The sequence below is a fragment of the Ochotona princeps genome, chromosome 3, assembly GCF_030435755.1.
Source record: "Ochotona princeps isolate mOchPri1 chromosome 3, mOchPri1.hap1, whole genome shotgun sequence".
Classification (NCBI taxonomy): Eukaryota; Metazoa; Chordata; class Mammalia; order Lagomorpha; family Ochotonidae; genus Ochotona; species Ochotona princeps.
In genome coordinates, this window is record NC_080834.1 from 101,984,614 (window position 1) to 102,005,128 (window position 20,515).

The 20,515-nt window shown below is 41.5% G+C and overlaps 1 protein-coding gene across 5 annotated transcripts in view; it reads left to right on the plus strand.

Annotated features, from left to right (window-relative positions):
• MAP3K13 (mitogen-activated protein kinase kinase kinase 13) overlaps positions 1-20,515 on the plus strand; it is a 175,096-nt gene that overhangs the window by 121,308 nt on the left and 33,273 nt on the right. For all 5 annotated transcript variants that reach the window (XM_058662178.1, XM_058662179.1, XM_058662180.1 and 2 more), the window contains 3 exons: positions 12,250-12,433; positions 15,208-15,399; positions 19,071-19,229. In XM_058662178.1, coding sequence (XP_058518161.1) covers positions 12,250-12,433; positions 15,208-15,399; positions 19,071-19,229 — 535 coding nt within the window. The remainder of the gene's footprint in view (positions 1-12,249; positions 12,434-15,207; positions 15,400-19,070; positions 19,230-20,515) is intronic.

Sequence of the window (20,515 nt, forward strand, 5' to 3'; positions counted from 1 at the left end):
GGACAGCCAGTTTAAGATATGGCTCTGCTCACTTCCCATTGAGCTCCCTGCCTATGTGCCTGGGAAGGTAGTGGAGGGTGACCCAAGTGCTTGGACCCTGCAACCCATGTGGGTCACCTGAATAGAACTCCAGTAACCTGGCCATGGCCTGAACCATTCATAGCCATTGTGGACATCTGGGGAGTGAATTGGCAGATAAGAGCTCTCTGACTTCTCTCCTACTTCTGCTCCCTCCACCAGGCTTTTCAAAAAAATAAATAGATCTCCCCCCCCCCCAAAAAAAAAGTAGGCCAGAAAAATGTCATTCTAAATACCTTGGATTCACACTTGATGAATCTTTTTTGGTGGGATCAGATCTCATCTTTTGTAATCATCCAGTCTGGTGATGTCCAAAGTAGAGGGCATTAAAAAAAATCATGGAATTTTAAGAAAATATTAGAGCTTTGTTTTATCTCCGCATTTAAAACTTCTGCTTTCTTACATTTTCCAGATATATTTGATGCTGTAATGAATTTGTGCAGTTATATAATTTATAAATAAATCATGTGGGTAATGTTTAAGTTTCATTTGAGTTACAATCAGCATATAAGTCTGATGGCTACTGGTCTAATTCAAAACCTTTCAGAAAGACTATACTTTCAGGGATCATTTCTATAGTTGTCAAAACCTTTCAGAAGAGGCGAGCCGAGGGCTGTGGGAGAGGACGTCTAGCTTGGATCCCGAACCCAGTCCGCCATGTGCCCATGGCTCATGGCAGGCTGGGCCCGGACATGCCTGGGTGCGGCCTGCTTCCTTCTGGGGTGAGTACGCCGAGGGGGGAGGCCTCCGTGACTGGGCATGTCCGGGACCCACCCAACACCCTCATTGGGTGGTGGGTGAACGGGATTGGGGAGGGGCGCAACCTCGGGCCTGCAGGATTTAACCTCCGGCTGCCAGAGGCGAGCCGAGGGCTGCGGGAGAGGACGTCTAGCTTGGATCCCGAACCCAGTCCGCCATGTGCCCATGGCTCATGGCGGGCTGGGCCAGGGCGGCCAGTGTGCCATTTGGCACCAGGCTGTGCCTGCTGGCCGCCCGGCCGGGGAGCTCTGGGGTATTGGACATCTGAATCGCTGCTGAGATAGCTCTAGAGTGACCCCACTGTTTCTGGGATCTGAGTCAATCCTAAAGATTCCCAATGCCAGTAACTCTTCCTTTGAAGAACTTCCAATCCCTTAATAATGCTGAGCTTTGAACACCTATCAAGTAAAAGATAAGCTCCGGCTTGTGTAGCAGGCTGGCACCTAATGGTCCTCGGAGCAACCACGTGCAGGTGCGTGATTTACAGCTAGGAACGGTCCCAATCTGGGATGCCACAGCTGGGATGAGGTTCCCACCAAGGGGTGTATGTGCTGGAATGGGGGCTGCGTTCTATCTAGGAAACAGTTGCAGTCACCCGAGGCACTAGTGTGGGCTGGGATTGGATGCACCAGGCCGGTTCAGATCCCAGCACCATCTGGTGTTATGGAGAAACAGGGTAGATGTGGGACTGACTAGGCTGGGTCTCAATCCCCTTCTGAGCCATGTGTGAGCTGTATGTGGGTATGGACGAGCCATGGCTGGGCTGAAACATCCAACAACAAGAGTCAGAATGGGGTGAAAGCCAGCCAGGAAAAGCCACTGTTCCTGCTAGGACAGGAGGTGAACTGAGTAGGGTTGGCTCAAGAACCCCCTGGCAAGCGCAAAATCTGGCATTGGGAGGGGTTCTGATGGAGGAGCCTGGGCAACTCCTCTGGCAGGACACAGTCCCTGCAGGTAAGCGCGAGAAGCATGATTGGAAACAGCCCAGAATAGGCCATGGAAAGTTTCCCACTGGCATGCATTCGGCATGGGTCAGGAGCAGGCCAGGCTGAATCAGTTCATGTCATCCTCTGGCAAATCCGATCACCAGAACAGAGTGTGGAATGGGCCGGGTTTGGTTGCGACAAAACCAGTACACATTCTGGAACGCCAGGGCATGGTTGCCTGTACTGGATATGAATGCAGCACCCATCCAGCACACGTGAGATCCAGGAAGGGAGGGGCAGAGCTGGCGGGGGGGTTAAGGGGCTGGTCCCCTCGCTGGACAACCACTCCCACTGGAGAGTGTTGGCTGGGATAGAGACAGACACGACTAAGCAAGGCTACAACACCTGTGCGCTGCATGTGGACAAGATCAGGGCCACAGCATCAGCTGGCAGAAGCTGGCACTGGGGACTAATTCTGTCGAGTCAAATCACAGGACCACCTAAAGAGTGCATAAACCGGGACAGAGAGACCTGGGAGGGAAAAAGTGGGTTCCCCCTTCTTGGGTCACTATTCCCGTGGGAGGGCATGAAAACTAGGACGGGGGCTGGGATGGCTAGACAGAGGCACTCAACAACATCTGTGAGGGCTGGATGGTTGAGTCGATTAGATAGAACTAAGCTTTAATACCCATTGACAAGTACCAGAGCCAAATGGGATGGGGGACAGATTGGTCTTCTGCTACACAAATTGGCAAACCAGGGTAGGGGGCAGGCTTGGTGGGGGTTATTGTGGGTCGCCCCGACTAGGCTGCAGCTCCCACTGGTTGATGTAAGGGCCGAACCAGACTGGACTGCAACACCCATTGGTTCCAGTGCAACTCGGGACTGAAAACAGAACCAACACAGCAATTGCAACCACCAGCTGATCAGGGTGATGGACTGTGCCGGGCCCTGTGCTTGCTAGAACATACAAGAATCTGGTCTGGGAATACCTCAAAGTATCTTTGGAGATCTCCCCACTTGAACTGCTGGACTCAGAATTCTAACCAAGAAAAGACAGAAGACAGAATAGGACAATCATTCATCTCAGCTACATGTTGGCAGCGAAATATGGGACAAATGGAGACTTCATGATGGACCATATCAATCAGTGGACCACCTCATCGAGCGAAACTGGCAGTGACTCATAACTGGAGAACTATTAACTCCACTTGAGCACATATCTCAGAGCATGCCCCACATTCGGGACTTGGGGTGGGCGGGAAACCGGGTGGGGCTTCTCCCTCAATATCCCCTTTTACCTCAGATACATGATGGAAACAATATGGACATAATAGCATTGCCCACCTCCCTATCCCCCTGAACCTTTTTTTTTTTTTTTTTTTCTTTTTTTCTTCTCTTTCTTGATTTTCCTTCAACTATAGTTAACTATGTAAAGATTGTCAACAACAATACAATAAAATGGATTATTAAAAAAAAAAAAAAAAAAAAAAAACCTTTCAGAGGCCACATGGCAATGCCCACATGACAATGCCCACTTGGCAATTGCATAGCTGCAGAAGGTTGCAACAGAAAGGGAATACTTGGAGGGAGAGGTTTGCCACCCACTGGTTTGCGCCTCAAAAGCTGAGCCAGGAACTTCTTCCTGATCCCCCACATGGGTGAAGGGGCCCAAGCACCTGGACCATTCTTTGCCGCTTTCCTACGTTAAGGGAGCCAGATCAGAAGTGGACAGCGGCAATACAAACCTGCTCCCATTTAGGATGCCAGAGCTATAGGCGGTGGCTTAATGCCAGCACCAAAAATTTCATATTTTGAGGTAATAAAATACCATTTCTACAGCCCACAGCTTCTTAAAAAGTAACTCACATTGGGCCTGGAACAATGGCCTAGTGGCTTAATCCTTGCCTTGCATCCTCTGGGATTACGTGTGGGTCCTGGCTGCTCCACTTACCTTCATTGTGGCCTGGGAAAGCAGCAGAGGACAGCCCATAGCCTTGGGACCCTGCGTTCACGTGGGAGACCAAGAAAAGGCTCCGGGTTCCTGGCTTTGGATTGGCTCAGGTTGGGCCATTGCAGCCACTTTCTTTCTGTACATCTGACTTTCCAATAAAAAAAAAAATAGATCTCTTAAAAAAACAAATAGATTTATGTATTACGATTCAAGTATTGTTCTGAAGTAAAGTGAACACATGACCCCTATATTCTTTTCTTTAAAAGCTGTATTTGTTTGTTTATTTAAAACAATAAAATAGAGGGAGGGAAAAACAAAGAGCCAGAGAGAGCTAGAGAGAGAGAGATCTTCCATCCTGTGATTTATTCCCAAATGGCTGCACCAACCGGGGCTGTGCTAGGGCAAAGCCTGGAGCCAGGAACTCTATCCAGCTGTCCCACATGGGTGGCAGGTACCCTAGTGCTTGAGCCATCATCTGCTGCCTTCCCAGGCACATGGACAGGAAGCTGGCTCAGGATTGGAGCTGCTGAGACTTGAACTGCACTCCATCCATTATATGAGACCAGCATCGCAAGCTACAACTTTCCATGCTGCACCACAGTGTTAGCCTCTGGTTCTGGTGTTTTTCTGTGACCTCACTTATATTCTTTAAAAAAAAATGTTTACTGAGTACAAATGCAGTTTATGTATGAAACTTGGAAGATATTCCCCTTCAAATAGTCTGTGATTATTTCCTGAGAATAACGACCATTCATGTTGTTACGATATATTAGTCTGGTTAGAGGTGTGTTTGTGTGTATGCATACTTTTAAAATAATTGAGTCATACTATTTCATAACACTTTTTCACTTCATATATGTGATCATTTTCCAAATCTTAAATATAATTCTAAAATTATAATTCTATTATTTTTATTTTGTGGTTGAGAACCCGCATTTACTTTTAACATATTGGTTACTCATTGCTATGTCAATTAATTCCATAATGATGTAAATTTTTGCTGATGGTATATTGGAAGGTTCTCCGTAAGAAGCCAGTGAACTAGGCTGGACAGTAAGATGCTGGACTCTATGTTTGGTATATGCTTGCAGTGAGGGAATCTCAACTGAACTTAATCTGTGGTCATGCAACAGAGTGGAGCAATCCACCATGGGGGGAGGGTGTGGGGAGGGGTGGGGGAAATCCCAGTACCTATGAAACTAATACAATGTAATCAATGAATAATAAAAAAAAATAAATTAAAAAAAAAGAATCACTGTGGGCTGTTTTCAAGGAGTTTGTTTTAGGCAAAAAGTCCAAAAAGCTGTACATTATGAAGAATTAAATACAGTGAGATAATTAAGAAGTAGATGAGAAGGTAGAATGAAAAAGTACAGAGAAGATACAAAACAGACCATTGAATGGGGCTGGAACAAATTTATGATTTATTTTATTGCCATATGTGTACATTGTTCAAAAAGTTGGCTCTGAGGGTATTTAAACAATGATGTCAAGTTTGGTATCATTCAAAAAATTGTTCTAAACTATTTGAAAGGCAGAGTTAGAAACAGTAATCTTTCATCCATTGGTTCACCCCTCAAATACATGTAAAGGACAAGGCTGAGCCATGCTGAAATCAGGAGCCTGGAACACCATCCAGGTCTCCCACATTGGTAGCAGGTGCCCAAGCACTTGAGCTGTCTTTATGCTACTGCTTTCCCAGGCACGTTCGCAGGGGCATTCATTTGGGATGTGGGTATTGCACGTGGTGGCACAGCTACATCACTGGCCCCTATGTGTATTTTTTTTTTAAAGATTTATTCATTTTATTACAAAGTCAGATATACAGAGAGGAGGAGAGACAGAGAGGAAGATCTTCCGTCCGATGATTCACTCCCCAAGTGAGCCGCAACGGCTGGTGCGCGCCGATCCGATGCCGGGAACCTGGAACCTCTTCCAGGTCTCCCACGTGGGTGCAGGGTCCCAATGCATTGGGCCGTCCTCGACTGCTTTCCCAGGCCACAGGCAGGGAGCTGGATGGGAAGTGGAGCTGCCGGGATTAGAACCGGCGCCCATATGGGATCCCGGGGCTTTCAAGGCGAGGACTTTAGCCACTAGGCCACGCCGCCGGGCCCCCCTATGTGTATTAACAGTAGTTGGGAGAGTTAAAGTTTAGTCTTGTGCTTCTATATCACGTGATTCCACTGAAGGTAGTCTCCAACTACTTGGGCCATCTTCAGCTGCTTTCCTAGGCACATCTGTGTGGAGCGGGATCTGATCAAGACTCACACAGGTGCCCGTTGTGAGATGCTGGCACTGCAGGTGACCCCCATGTCACAGTGTCAGCCCCCACAAAGGCTGTCAAAGCAAGAAAACAGTGGTAAGCAGAAGGATGACTACTAAGAGAATTATTTTAGCATGGTATATTTGAAAACACTGATTAGAGGTGACCAGTTCTATCAATCATAAAACTGAAAATATATTCAGAATTGAGTTTTCTGAAAAGCCCACACAGCTGTTAATTCTATTATTTTAACAGCTATGCAATATTAAATTGTGTGAATGTGCCAGTATTTAAATTGTCACCTATTATTAGACATTTAATTTGTTTGCATTTTTGGTAATTATAAACCACAATACAATGAACATTCATCTCGTTACTTTTGCATGTGTTTTCATTAGTCCTCGAGATAATTCCTAGAAAAGGAATAGTTGGGCTCAAAAGACTTGTTACTTCTAAGACTTTTGATAGGTATGTTTTTGTAGCCTTTTGTAAAATTTATTTTTATTATTTCTCTCATCAAAATATTCTGGAAAGAAAAAATACAGATCAACGTGCAATTAAAACCTGAATTTCAAACCCTTCCTTAAAAGTCTGTTCATCCCTTTTAGTCTAAACTGTGGACAGCTTTTCCATAGCAGTCAATCAACATCAGTCACAATGAACTACTCTTGTTATGCATTCCATTTTTCCTGTTTCCAAAACATTTTCTCAAAAAAATTTTAAAAACAAACAAAAAAACAAAACACTTAGACCAAAAACGTCCTTCTTGCTTTATACTCATTCTGTATAACATACTGGAATTTCTGATCTATCAATTCCAGGTGCTTTTGAGGTTTGGTTGGCCATAGCATCCATTTCTGTTACTTGTAGTAATGCTGTAAGTCCAAGGCCCGTGTGTGTGTGTGTGTGTGTGTGTGTGTGTGTGTGTGTGTGTGTCTGTCTGTCTTGCTGTCTCTGTCATACATAATTAAATAATTTGTATATTCAACCCTCATTGCCGTTGCTTGATTTCAAAGAAACTAAAATTGTTCCTTTTACCGTAAAGACTGAAGATTCCTATATTAGCCAGTATTATTTTTTTAAATTGAGAATAAAGATAATGCAAATAGGAAAATCAGAATAACTTGTTTTGCTACAAGTCACAGATCTTAATTTATTACATTTTAAAAAGTTCCATGTTCTCTGCTTAGACATGAAACTACCGATTATGTTTGCTGATGTGTTAAGCTGCATCTGTTTTTAGAGTCCCCATTTACCCAGTCTCATACTTAATTCGGTGCTAACTTGGAGACCTTGGCATCCAAATGTATCGCTGGGGATTCAGACTACCAGGAAGGACAACAGACACATCCTACATGTCTGTCAAAAATAAGCCTTTCCGATGGTTTTATTACTCTGCAGACTGGTATTCAATTTGTCTCCTAGTTGATTATGTGGCTTCCAGAGAGGACTACTTTGGGGATAAGTGAAAAACAGGCCTAGTCAGCTTAAGATTTTTAGAAGAATACAGCAGATGTCTAACTCTTTAGCAGATTGCAGAATAGACCATGAAGAGCTGATGTTGCTACGGTCCAGGAAAGAGATTTGCTAGCCAGAAATGTGGTGTTTTCCTTATCAGCTCTGAGACCAGGGGGCTGATCTTTAATCCTGTGTCTCACAGATTTGTGCCTGTATTTGAAAGTTAATAAGAAATTTCATTTGATTTTTAAAAAATGTTTAATAATGTCTTAATCCCCCCTTTAGTATGAAGTCCAAGTGAGGGAGTGTGTGTAATTGAAATCTTTTATTGCCAAATAGTTTCCATTCTCAAAGCAAGTAATTGTCATAGTCCTGTCAGAATAAACAAAGGAGAACTGCTGCCTGGAAGTGGATGGACGTGTGGCTTTTTCTCAGTTCAAAGGATCATGGTGGGTATTGGAATTAAGACGGTAGTCATAGTAATGAATCAGAGGGAAGACAGAAGCAGCGAAGAGTATCAGTGGAGAGAAACATAAGCGCAGCAGAAAGTCTAGGGCTCACCCTGGAGAGAGCGTGGCCAGTTCTCTATCATTATCAGGTTAATTATCTCCCCTGTCTGTATCTGGGCTGCAATTTTGTACACCCTCATTCCTACTTCCTTTCATCTGCTGTTTTTCCAATTAGTTGGCTCCCCACTGGACACTGACAGGGAATTTGAGATGAAACAGAGAAGACTAGATTCACTCCAATTGGTTTTACTTCTGCCAATTAGTTTCTAGTGAAGAGATTGATGGGAACAGAGTAGAAACATTATTTTCTTTGTTTTACACTTTGTGTTCTTAAGCTGTCAAAGCTCTCTCTTTTATTTTTCCTTGACTGAATCGCACAGGCCAACGCTACTGTTCACAGAGGAAGATTTTTATTTTATTTTTATTTGAAAGAATTGCAGAGAGAAGGAAAGACAGAGAGAGTTTCCATCTATTCCTCAAATGACCATAACAACTGGAGATGGGCTGATCTGAAGCCTGGAGCCAGGAAACTCCTCTGGGTGTCACACTTGGGCCATCCTCCACTGCTTTCCCAGGCTGTAAATAGAGAGCTGACTCGGAAATGGAGCAGCCAAAACTCATGTGGAATGCCAGATGTGCAAGCAGAGGCTTAGACTACTATATCATGGCACAAGCTCCAACAATTTTATTCGTTGTTAATAATATCCTGGTGTTTGAGCGCCAAATGTATTTATCATTTGTATTTTTAAATTAATTCTTCTTTTTATGAAAATACTAAGAGAGATTATTTATAAAAGTATGGTAATTTTACAAAATAAGCACCATAAAACAATATGAAAAAGCATTACTGAAAAAAATATTTGGAATCATTAGAAAAGTTAATTTATAACTGTCCTCACACCATGCCTCCAGCTAACCTCCAGATGAATATAACCTTCAGATGGATGTAAAAATCAGCTAGAGATAACTTTTTTTAAGATTTATTTTATTTTTATTGGAAAGTCAGATATACAGAAAGGAGGAGAGACAGAGAGGAAGATCTGCCATCTGTTGATTCATTCCCCAAGCAGCCACAATAGCTGGAGCTGGGCCGATCCGAAGCCAGGTGCCAGGAGCTTCTTCTGGGTCTTCCACAGGGGTGCAAAGTCCCAACGCTCTGGGCCATCCTTGACTGCTTTCCCAGGCCACAAGCAGGGAGCTGGATGGGAAGCAGGGCCACCGAGATACAGACCAGCATCCATATGGGATCCTGGCGAGTGTGAGGCAAGTACTTTAGCTGCTAGGCTACCATGCTGGGCTCTCGAGATAACTCTTTAACAGGTAGACTAGGCAATGGAAGAAAGTACAAAGGAAATGATCTACAACTATGAGGAACTTTCAGAAAGTTCTTGGCAAATTCATATTATGAAATAGTATGCATAGATTTAAACGTTTTTTACACCAGAATAAACTTAGCTCTTAATTTCATTTTCTCACAAACTTTTTGAAATGCCTTCATTAAAATATTGCTAAAAATAATAAAATTAAAGGAAAAAGGCCTGTAAAATTATCCTCTTGATCTGAAGCTAAGAAGTATGTAGAGAGCTTTGTTTTTGTTTTTCTATTTATTTTTATTACAAAGTCAAATATACAGAGAGAAGGAGAGGTAGAGAAGATCTTCTGTCCGATGATTTACTCCCCAAGTGAGCACAACGGCCAGTGCTGTGCCAAGACGAAGCCAGGAGCCAGGAACTTCCTTCAGGTCTCCCACACAGTTACAGGTTCCCAAGGCTTTGGGCCGTCCTTGACTGCTTTCCCAGGCTACAAGCAGGGAGCTGGATGGGAAGTGGAGCTACCGGGATTAGAACCGGCGCCCATATGGGATCCCGGGGCATTCAAGGTGAGCCAATCCGATGCCGGGACCAGGAACCTCTTCCGGGTCTCCCACGCGGGTACAGAGTCCCAAAGCTTTGGGCCGTCCTTGACTGCTTTCCCAGGCCACAAGCAGGGAGCTGGATGGGAAGTGGAGCTGCTGGGATTAGAACCGGCACCCATATGGGATCCTGGGGCTTTGAAGGCGAGGACTTTAGCTGCTAGGCCATGCCGCCGGGCCCTATTAATGTCATTTCTAAACTTCTAATGTGCAACAGTAAATGAAGATTGAGTAGGTAGGGAGAAATTCACCCAAACATTAACCTGATTTGTGTAATTGTTATATTAGACCTAGGTTGAGGGCTTGGTAAGGGCCGGGCGTGATGACCTAGTGACTAAATGCACACACCAGTGTATGGGTGCTGATTTGTGCCTTGGCTGCTCCACTTCCCGTCCAGCTCCAAGCCTGTGGCCTGGGAGAGCAGTGGAGGATGGCCCAAAGCCTTGGGACCCTGCACCCGTGTAGGAGACCCAGGAAAGGCTTCTGACTCCTGACTTCAGATCAGCTCAGCTCCGACTATTGCAGCGACTTGGGGAGTGAACCAGCAGATGGAAGATCTTTGTCTTTTCTTCACTCTGCAGATCTTCCTTTCCAATAAAAATAAATTAATTTTAAAAAAAACTTAGGGTGACTTGACTTTCATAAAATTATTCAAACACATATTACCCCGGTATGGTCTTGCCATAGAACCCTAACTATACTTTTTTCAGCCCTGCATATGGTTTAAAATGCTATGTTCACTTGTTCCCTGGAATGCTGCTGAGGAAGATTGGTTTACATAAGCCATCCACATCCAGACACTCAGGTGGAGGATGTGGACATCGCAAATGGTAGCTTAACCCACTGCACCACAATGCCTTCCCCTTTTCTTCTCTTTCTTTTTTTTTTTTCTTTCACTTTCTTTTATATTTTTCTATTTTTTAAAACTTACTTAGTTTATGTATTTGAAAGGCAGAGAATAAAAGAATTCTAATAGTTGTACTTTGTAGGTCAATTTTTAGCTATTACAATAGTAAACTACATTTTATTAAGAGCCCTATAAAAATTATTTTATCGTGAAGTAGAAAAAATAGGAAGTAGGGACATATATTTCTAGATAGTGAAGAATTTGCTGCTGTTACTTCATCCGTGTTGTAGAAAATATCTCATGAGCAGAGTATCTTCAACGCTAACAGTGCTGCTTTGTTCTGTGTTATGCAGACAGAGGCGGTTCAGTGATCTGACAAGAATCTCACGTAACCTTTAGTGGTGTTATCATCCTTCCTACCCACACAGGACTCCAAGCTCTTTGATATTCGTTTCTTACCTGTAACAGTGCCCTCATAAAAGCAGACAAGGAGAAGGACTAAAGAAATATATCAATTTGTTGTTGTTGTTGTTTTTAAAGTTCATTAAAGCACATACTAATTGAATTTTTATAGTGTTTGGCTTTAAATAACATTTTATTCATTATAAAGGAGGTGTTGTCTTGTGATTAAGAAAAATAATTTATGCGTGAAAATAAAATGCAACATAAATCTGCAGCATTGCCACCACCTGAAAACAACTTCTTTTAAAATTTTAATGCAAAAAAAAAAACAAACAAAACACACACAAAAAACAAAATGAAACAAAAAAAAAACCTTTAAGGAAAGTAAAAATGTAAAGACACTGCATATGGCATACGTGTAAACATATCCTGACTAATGATCCTCTCAATTATTCTATGAGCAGCCCTGTGGTACAGTAGACAAAGCACTGTTGGTGAAATCATGTAATTCTGGGGTTCTGGCTCAGCTTAGCCACTTACCAGCCATATTTTTCTGGGAAACCTATTTAACCACCTTATTCCTTAGTTTTCTCATCTTTAAGAAACTACAAGAAGGCCAGACAACTAGCGATGTTGTGAAGATTAAACACGTAACACGTAAAGCACTATGCCAGTGTCTGGTATATAGTAAATACTCAGTAAGAGGTAAATGCTAAGATAAGAAGTGTGTATAATTCAGTCTTAAGAAGGTATTACTGAAAATTTATTCAGCAGGGAATCATTGAGCACTAAAAAATTCAAAGAGGGAAGAAGTAGTACCTATGATGGATTATGGGATAAGGCTGGAACTCACAAGCTTACCTGTGTAGGTGAGGCTGAAGAACTGTCAGGGATGTGTATTTGCTGGAAGAGTTTGTTAGAGACTTCTGAACTGCTTGATTTCAGTGGTAAAAAGTTGGTACAGTTGAATATATGTGAATATATGATGAAGAGCACCAGGGCCCAAAAACAGGCTTTGTCTTCCAGAGACAAGAACAGAGATCATTCTTGAAGACAGTGACAGGTGCCTTCCAAGTGGCTTGGTAGACTAGTTCCTCTGCACTAACTGAGATTTCTTCAAGCTTCTTGCTTGTGTGCCTAGACACTTGGGAAGTGCCCTTCGAGGAGATCTCAGAGCTACAGTGGCTGGGCAGTGGAGCCCAAGGAGCTGTCTTCTTGGGCAAGTTTCGAGCAGAGGAGGTGGCCATCAAGAAAGTGAGAGAACAGAATGAGACGGATATCAAGCATTTGAGGAAGTTGAAGCACCCTAACATCATCGCATTCAAGTAGGTGAACATTTTGTATTGTCGCTGTTAAAGAAATGGTTTCTTTCTTTCTCCTAACATATTATGTATAAGCACCTGCTTTAAAAGATGCTTCAAAAACACTCGATAGCTTTTAAGTGCTTCAAGAGAGTACCAAAGAACTTTTAAAATTGACTTATGTCCTTAAAAATGGACACAAGTATTATCATCTAGTAGTTCCAGAGCATGGTCTGTTTAGAAGTACATGCCAAACACTCAGCCTTCTAAATCTAGTGCTGAAAGTCATAAGTTATTTTCATAGAGTGGTTGTTTTCAAGAGTAGGTGAACATTCCATTCATGTCTAGATTATTATTTTCATACTAACTGGGCTCCCAAACAGAAGAAGGGTTAAAGTGGTAAATTTATAGACGTCACCAATCTTGGAAATGCTGAGCTCTAGCATGTACTCTTCCATTTGAACTTTCCCTGACATTCTGGAAATACTGCCACAGACTTGAACAAATGAATGGCAAAAGAAAGGTAATGAACAGGAAAGGTAGTTTTTAGATAAGATGCCAGTTTAGAAGGAAAGACTCTTGATATATTTGATACATTGTAACCAGTGAGACCACAGTGAAAATAGAATAACTTGTAGTTCCCCTTCCTTAAACTAGAGGTAAGTTCTCTCTGCCCCAAGAAGGATCTTTATCCTTTGTAGAACTCTCATAAAGCTTCTTAGATGTTCAAATGATAAACTCAGTTGGAGTAGAAATCTGTATAAGTGGCAGGGGATTTTGAGGGGGTTGGTTAAATCAATGCCAAGGTTGAAGTTTGATTCCAAAACAAAATCCTTTCTGGCAATAAAAAGATATATGACACAAAGAGAAAAGTTCTACTGGGATCTAACAGAAACTTTAAAAAGTTTGTATTCATTTTCTTGTAGAAGGCACCTTAGTGCAGACAACATGGGAGACGGTGTCAGTTGCCATGGTAATTCTATCATGTGGTACCCTATTAAGACCAAAAGGATGTGTGACTAAAATGAAATACTACAGAGATCAGTTACAATCTTTCCAAGGCCTATAAATTTCAAAAGATAACAGGCGGGTTATTTTAAGCAGGAAGATGAATGGAGACCTGCACACTTTTGCACAGAGACAGCTATCAGTTCTGATAAAGTGTACCCTCCTAAATGGGACAGAAGGCCAAGGACTTTTGAGCATAGATCACTAAGACAATAATGAGATACAGAACACTTTGAAGTTCAGCGTGGCTCTTTAGCCCCCTGGAAGTGAACTAGGCTGTGTGTCCCTAATGAGGGCCTTCCAACAGTATGCCCCATGCAGCTGAAGGTAGAAATGCATCCTAAAAGGACAAAGGCATGAGAAAGTTATTTTTTCCTTTGTTTCTTTGGCTTCTTCCATTTTCCTCTCTTTTTTCCCAACCCACCCTTCCGACCCTCAAACCTACACATGCAGTTTTCAGCATGGTTGGTCAAGTCTTGCCATTGCTAGTGCCCAGCTGTCTGTACTGAAGATGCTTGAATAGTCTTTACCTCTTCGTGGAAAACAATGGTGAGATTGTGTTCCTGGCCCATTACACCATGTTCTTGGGGCAATGTATAGTGTTGTGTTTGCTGCCATCTGTGCCATGTGTCGCTTGGCCAGTGAATCACATTCAGGCCTGGCTGGAAAACAGGAAGGCATGATTTGATTTTAATATATTTCTCTCTCCCCCTCTCTGTGCTTACAGCTTTTTTGATGTTAGTAAGAACCAAATACATAAGGGGAAGTGCAAGATAATATTATGTTCTTTTTTTCCTTTCAATTTTTTTAATACTCTTAAAAAAAAAAACCAACCTGACTCTTCCTAATGGAATTCAGTGCCAAGGGAAGAAAAGGTAGCAATTAGAAGTGATTATAGAACTGTTATTTATAGCTGCTAAGAAGCCTGGCAACCTTGTAGGGCTGATGGAATGATTGCTTCTCATTTGTCAGTCAAGGGAGATGAACAGTACGTAATATATCCCTATTAGACTCTTTCTGTGTTTGCGTGACAAGGTAAAACACAGCAGAATAGGATGCTGAGTATCATCAGACAGATGTTTATAATGTTCAGCACATTACATTATTTCTTCCCCATCCATTATTTCTCTGTCATGATAATTAAATTATCTGTTTGTAGCTGCTGTGTGCCCCTGAGCTTTCCGTGAAGTCAAATAGCAGAAATTTGAAGGAAGAAGTTTTGTTAAAAAATCAAGAGGAGAATTCTGGGTAGCCTCTCGGAGAGTGGCAGAAATAACTTTGTGGCATTTGACAAGCACACAAAGGCAGGGAAAATGCAGCTGAATTATACTTCTTCATAACCTGCTGTTGTCATAAGAGCTTAACACGACCAGTGGCTCAAGCTTGGGCTCTGAATTTTTTCATCCCTTCCAGCAACCTCAGAGATAGGAGATGATTTGGTAGCTGGTTGAAGGCTTTAGTGGGTATCATTTAGTTGGGATACTGTAGCCTACACACACTTCAGGAAGGGCTGCTCCTTGTCCCACAATGGAATGGTTCCACAAAATCACCAGATAGAGCAAGTTAGGTGTGTGGAGTGAACAAAACAGAAAATTTTGTGCATAACGTGTTGACTTAGGGAAATCTTAGTAATAATTTGATAGTAAAGAACATGATCTGTGTCCATGTTAAAAATAATTTGGATAGATAACTGGTCTTTTGAAAGCTTATTAAATATTCTTAAAATATAAAATGCATACATGTGTGTTTGTATGTTTGTATTTATATCCATGTCTGTCTCTTCTTGAAAGGGGTGTTTGTACTCAGGCCCCGTGTTATTGTATCATCATGGAATACTGTGCTCATGGCCAACTCTATGAGGTTTTGCGCGCTGGCAGGAAGATCACCCCTCGATTGCTAGTAGACTGGTCCACAGGAATTGCAAGTGGAATGAATTATTTGCATCTCCATAAAATTATTCACCGTGATCTCAAATCGCCAAAGTGAGTTTTGGAGCTCATTTTCCATCTATCTTGTGTTCTTATTTAGCAATAGAGAATTTTTATCAGCTACAGTTAAAGTTTTCACTGTATGGTTTAAATCCGCACAGTAGATAATCCTGCTTATATATCATTTTAACTATTGTTGGCTTAATTATTTATTGACAGATATGTCCAGGTACATAACATTAGTTTTTTCTTTTTGCTGTTCTTTTTTTATGGGTTGTAGTAAATATACTAATATGTTTAAAAATAGCTAAAGCTTGGGCCCAGTGCAATGGCTCAATGGCCAAATCTTCACCTTTCAAGTGTCGGGATCCTATATGGGTGCCAGTTCTTGTCCCAGCTGTTCCACTTTCCATCCAGCTCTCTGCTAATGGCCTGGGAAAACAACGGAGGACGGCTCAAATCCTTGGAACTCTGCTCCCAAGTGGGAGACCCAGAGGAGGCTCCTGGTTACTGGCTTCAGATCAGCTCAACTCTGGCTGTTGTGGCCATTCAGGGAGTGAACCAGCTGGTGGAATATTTTTCTCTCTGACTAACCTTTTCTCTGTAAATATTACCTACCTTTCCAAGAAAAAATAAATAAATAAATCTCTAAAAAAGTAGTGAAGGCTGAATTTTGGGTAGATTGGAACCCTTTTACAACTGTATCATTTCTGTTTTGTAAATTTAAAACTATTCTGAAATAAAGTTTAAAAAAGAAAATACTTGTCACTTCCAAAAAAATTTTCATTTATTTTCATCTACTTGAAAAGCAGAGCAACACTGACAGAGAGAGAAAGAGAGTGCTTCGTGCTGGTTCATTTGCCAAAGGCTGGCAACAGCCAGAACTGAGCCAGGTTGAAGAGCCAGAAACTCCATCTGAGTCTCCTATGTGATTGGCAGAGTCCCAAGTACTTGAGCCTTCATCTGCTGCCACTCAGAGTACGTTAGCAGAAAGCAAGACAGGAAACGAAACAGCTAAGGCTCCAACCTACACTTTATTAAAGCGTGCAGGCATCCCAAGAAATGAGTTAACCTGCTGCCACAACACCTGCCCTGTTAATGTTGCCTTCAAATTGTTTAATTGTGAACCAAAATCATTATTATCTGAAGTATTCACCTTCCATCATCTGATGTAATTAACATCAAATGGCCCCCTTTGAAGTTTTGCTATATTATTTTCCTGTCGTGCCCCTACCTTCCAATTTTTAAATCCGACTTGCAGAACTGTATATAACAGAATTAAAGCAGATGAATAAGAAAGAAGCCAAGAAACGTAAAAACATCCAAAGATTCAAAAATAAATGAGTGAAGTAAAACCTGTTTATAAAATGTATGCTATAGATTCTGCATAATTGTCAGAGGTGAACTACAGATTTGGTTTAAGCTCTCTGGAGTCTAACTAAAGGAGGAAATAGCATTTGCAAGATTCAAAGGGAACGGGCTTGGCAGTGTGGCCTAGTGGTTAAGGTCCTCGCCTTGATCCCATATGGCTGCTGGTTCTAATCCCGGCAGCTCCACTTCCTCTCTATCTCTCCTCCTCTCAGTATATCTGACTTTGTAATAAAAATAAAATAAATCTTTAAAAAAAAAAAAGATTCAAAGGGAACATAAGAATTTTAAATTGTTATTTGGGAGAAACAGAATTTCTAGTAGTCTCTGTTTCCAAGATGATTCCTCGGCTACCTGTAGCCACTTTGTGAGAGCAGGACAGTGTTTATTTCAGTTCCCCAAATTGTATAAAGGAAAGAAAGAAATTGGAAAAATGATGCATTTTAGTGTAGCTTTTGGATTCAAATTAATCTTCATTATGTCTCATTATGAATTGGTTTAGTGAACCAGAGAAGTGCCCAAAGACACATTTGCATATGGTTTATGACATTTTAAAAAGATCCCTTATAGTATCATTTTTGATACTGGCAGAAACTGTATGGGATAGATTTGTTGGCATCAATATTCTTATTTTATGTAAAAGAAAAATTAAGGTTCAGCCAAAGTCATTACACTGGGGCTTGAACCCAAACTAATACATCCTACCTTATACATGGAGGTAAGGGCAGCACAAGGAATCCTACCTCCTACTCCATCGAAGGCAGATAGCAGCCCTGATCATAAGCTGCAAAATGGCTCTTATTTCTCACCATTGTGCCCAAAAATGCTGAGTGTAGTGGTTAATTTACTGAACAAGCTACTCCTTGGTTTATTTGCAAAATAAATGTGATTGTCTAAATGTGCTCATTTCTTCTGTTTGCATCCTTAAACCACAACCTGCTGCTTTTGCACCCACTATATATGCTTAAGGTACATAAAATATTTGCGAAGGCCTCCATTTGAACCATTTATTCTTCAGAAATAATTTGTGAAGGAGCTCTAAGGATAGATGAAACCAGTGCTATTCTCCTTAATTTCCTCCATGTAAAAGTAGCAGTTTTTTTTTTTAAGATTTATTTTATTTTTATTGGAAAGTCATATGCAGAGAGGAAGAGAGACAGAAAGAAAGATCTTCCATCCATTGATTCACTTCCCAAGCAGCCGCAACAATCGGAGCTGAGCTGATCCAAAGCCAGGTGCCAGGAGCTTCTGGGTCTCCCACAGGGGTGCAAAATTCCAACGCTTTGGGCCATCCTTGACTGCTTTCCCAGGCCACAAGCAGTGAGCTGGATGGGAAGCAGGACCACCAGGATATGAACCAGCGCCCATATGGGATCCCAGTGTGTGAGAGACGAGGACTTTAACCACTAGGCTACCACACCAGGCCCAGCAGGTTTTTTGTGTGTTTTTTTTTAGTTTTTCTTTAGTGAGTCGAGCAAGATTGGCTAAGGATGGAAACCAAGATTTATTAAGCATGAGTGCTATACATATCTCATTCAGTTCAAACAAAAATTGTATGAAGCCATTACTATAGGCCCAGTAATCCTTTTTTCAAAACTCTTGGAGCCAAGTGATTTCAGAGAAGTAACGAGGACCTCCACCTGGATTGGCATATTATCATCATCCACAGTGACATATCTGTAGTAAAACCTATGACCTCTGCCCAGATTAGGTTTAGGCCAGCCTTGGGGTCCTAAGCTGCTACCTAGGATACCTGCATCCATATCTGAGTGCTGCCTCTGGTTCTGACTGCCCTAGTTTAGATCCAGCCCACAGCTCCCTGAGAGGTAGGAGGTGATGGCTCCCAGATGGAGCGCGTGGCTCATTATTTTGGCCTGATGCAGCTGTGACTGTTGCAATCCCTGGAGTAGTCAATCTGCAGATGCAAAGTTTCTCTCTTTGTATCTCCCTATCACTTTTCCTCTCGAATACATGAATCTTGTTTTCAAATCATAAGCCATTTTGAGAGTTTTCTGCAGTTGAATTGTGGGTAGATATTATGACTTGAATTGCCTCCATTTTACAAACGAGAAAAAAATGGCTTAGAAGAGTTAATTTGACAAAAATTCACATAGTTAGCAGGTGGTGGAGGCAGAATAAAACCAGGTGTTATAAGTGCACTCTGCTACATTTGCTTCCCCACAAGTATGAATGAATGGTGCTTTCACTAATGCACAGCTAATGCGCTGATAATATTCGAAATTACAGGCTGAATTCTGCAAAGTGGAAGGCAGTAAACAAAACCTTCAGTTACCACTTAGAGTCATGGTTTTTATTAGTACTAATGATCTGGGTGTTTTCTTTATTTCTTTTTAAAGTGTCTTAGTGACTCACACAGATGCAGTAAAAATTTCAGATTTTGGTACATCCAAGGAACTCAGTGATAAAAGTACCAAGATGTCCTTTGCTGGCACCGTTGCTTGGATGGCGCCAGAGGTCATACGGAATGAGCCTGTCTCAGAGAAGGTTGACATATGGTGAGTAGCATCACTCGTTCTGGTTAGAAAGCCTTTTTCCAGTTTGACCCTCTTAGTGTTTTCATCCTTCAACACTTTTACTTCCCCAGAATATGCTTTAGTGTTTCTCACTTCTGTTTAGCCTCAGCGTCATAATATCTGAGGAACAACTCAGTATATTTCATTGAAGAGAGTAGGAGGGGAGTTAGAGTGACTATCCAGTCAGTAAGTCAGCAGTTTGGGAGACCTCGGAGAATATTCAGAACCTTCTGTAAGCTGTAAGGCAAAGTTTACTTCAAATGGCTTTCTCGTATGGGAGTCTTTGCGAAATGTACTACATAATTCCCATTATATTTAGTAAAGTATATTAAACAACCTTTACCTGTTCTCAATGACCCACATCATCATGTCATGAATCAATAATGTACTTTAATCTGGCAGAGTTCAGTGCTCTGGACCAATTTTAGGGACATAAATAAGGCCAGTTGCCCTTTTATTGGACAGCCCTTGTGAACTATGCTTTTTTTTTTTTTTTTTTTTTTGCTTATCTTTATCAGCTTTTCCTCTGAGGTTACAAGTCTTTACTATTGACAATTTTTTTTCCTGAAGTTGCTTTTTTTCTCCCTAAAAATTGTCAAATAGTACTTTCAGACTTAAAACCAAGCTAGTAGCATATGTTAAAGTTGCATGTAAGGACCAGTGTTGTGGTAGAATGGATTAAAGTGCTGCTTGCAATGCTTGTATCCCACATGAGTGATGATTTGAGTCCTGGCTGCTGGATTTATGATCCAGCTCCCTGCTACTGGGCCCAGGAAAGTAGCAGAAGATGCAAATGCTTGGTCCCACACCCATGTGGGAGATCTGGAAGAAACTCCTGGCTTCAGACCATCCCAGTTCCTGCCATTGTAGCCATTTTGGAAATGCAAGTATCTATTTTCCCTCCTCTCTCTCTCTTTGTAACACAGCCATTCAAATAAATTTTTTTTAAATAGTTGCATGTGAAACCTGAGTAATAGTATAGATAGATGATGGATAGATAGATAGATAGATAGATAGAAAGAAAAATAAATGTGGGATCATTTGTCCCTCAGGATATTATTACCACAGTGTCCTGCCTAGGGATTATATCAATATAAATTCTCACTGAAATAGAGTATGTTTTTCCACCCTTACCTACAAAATATTTAAGCTAATGGACTGTAGCAAGTATATATGTAAAAATGGTGTCGGGTATAATTCAGTTTATGTTTCTCTTATAAGCAAAGTTATATATTTTTTAGTATGTGTAAGAGACATTTATAATTTCT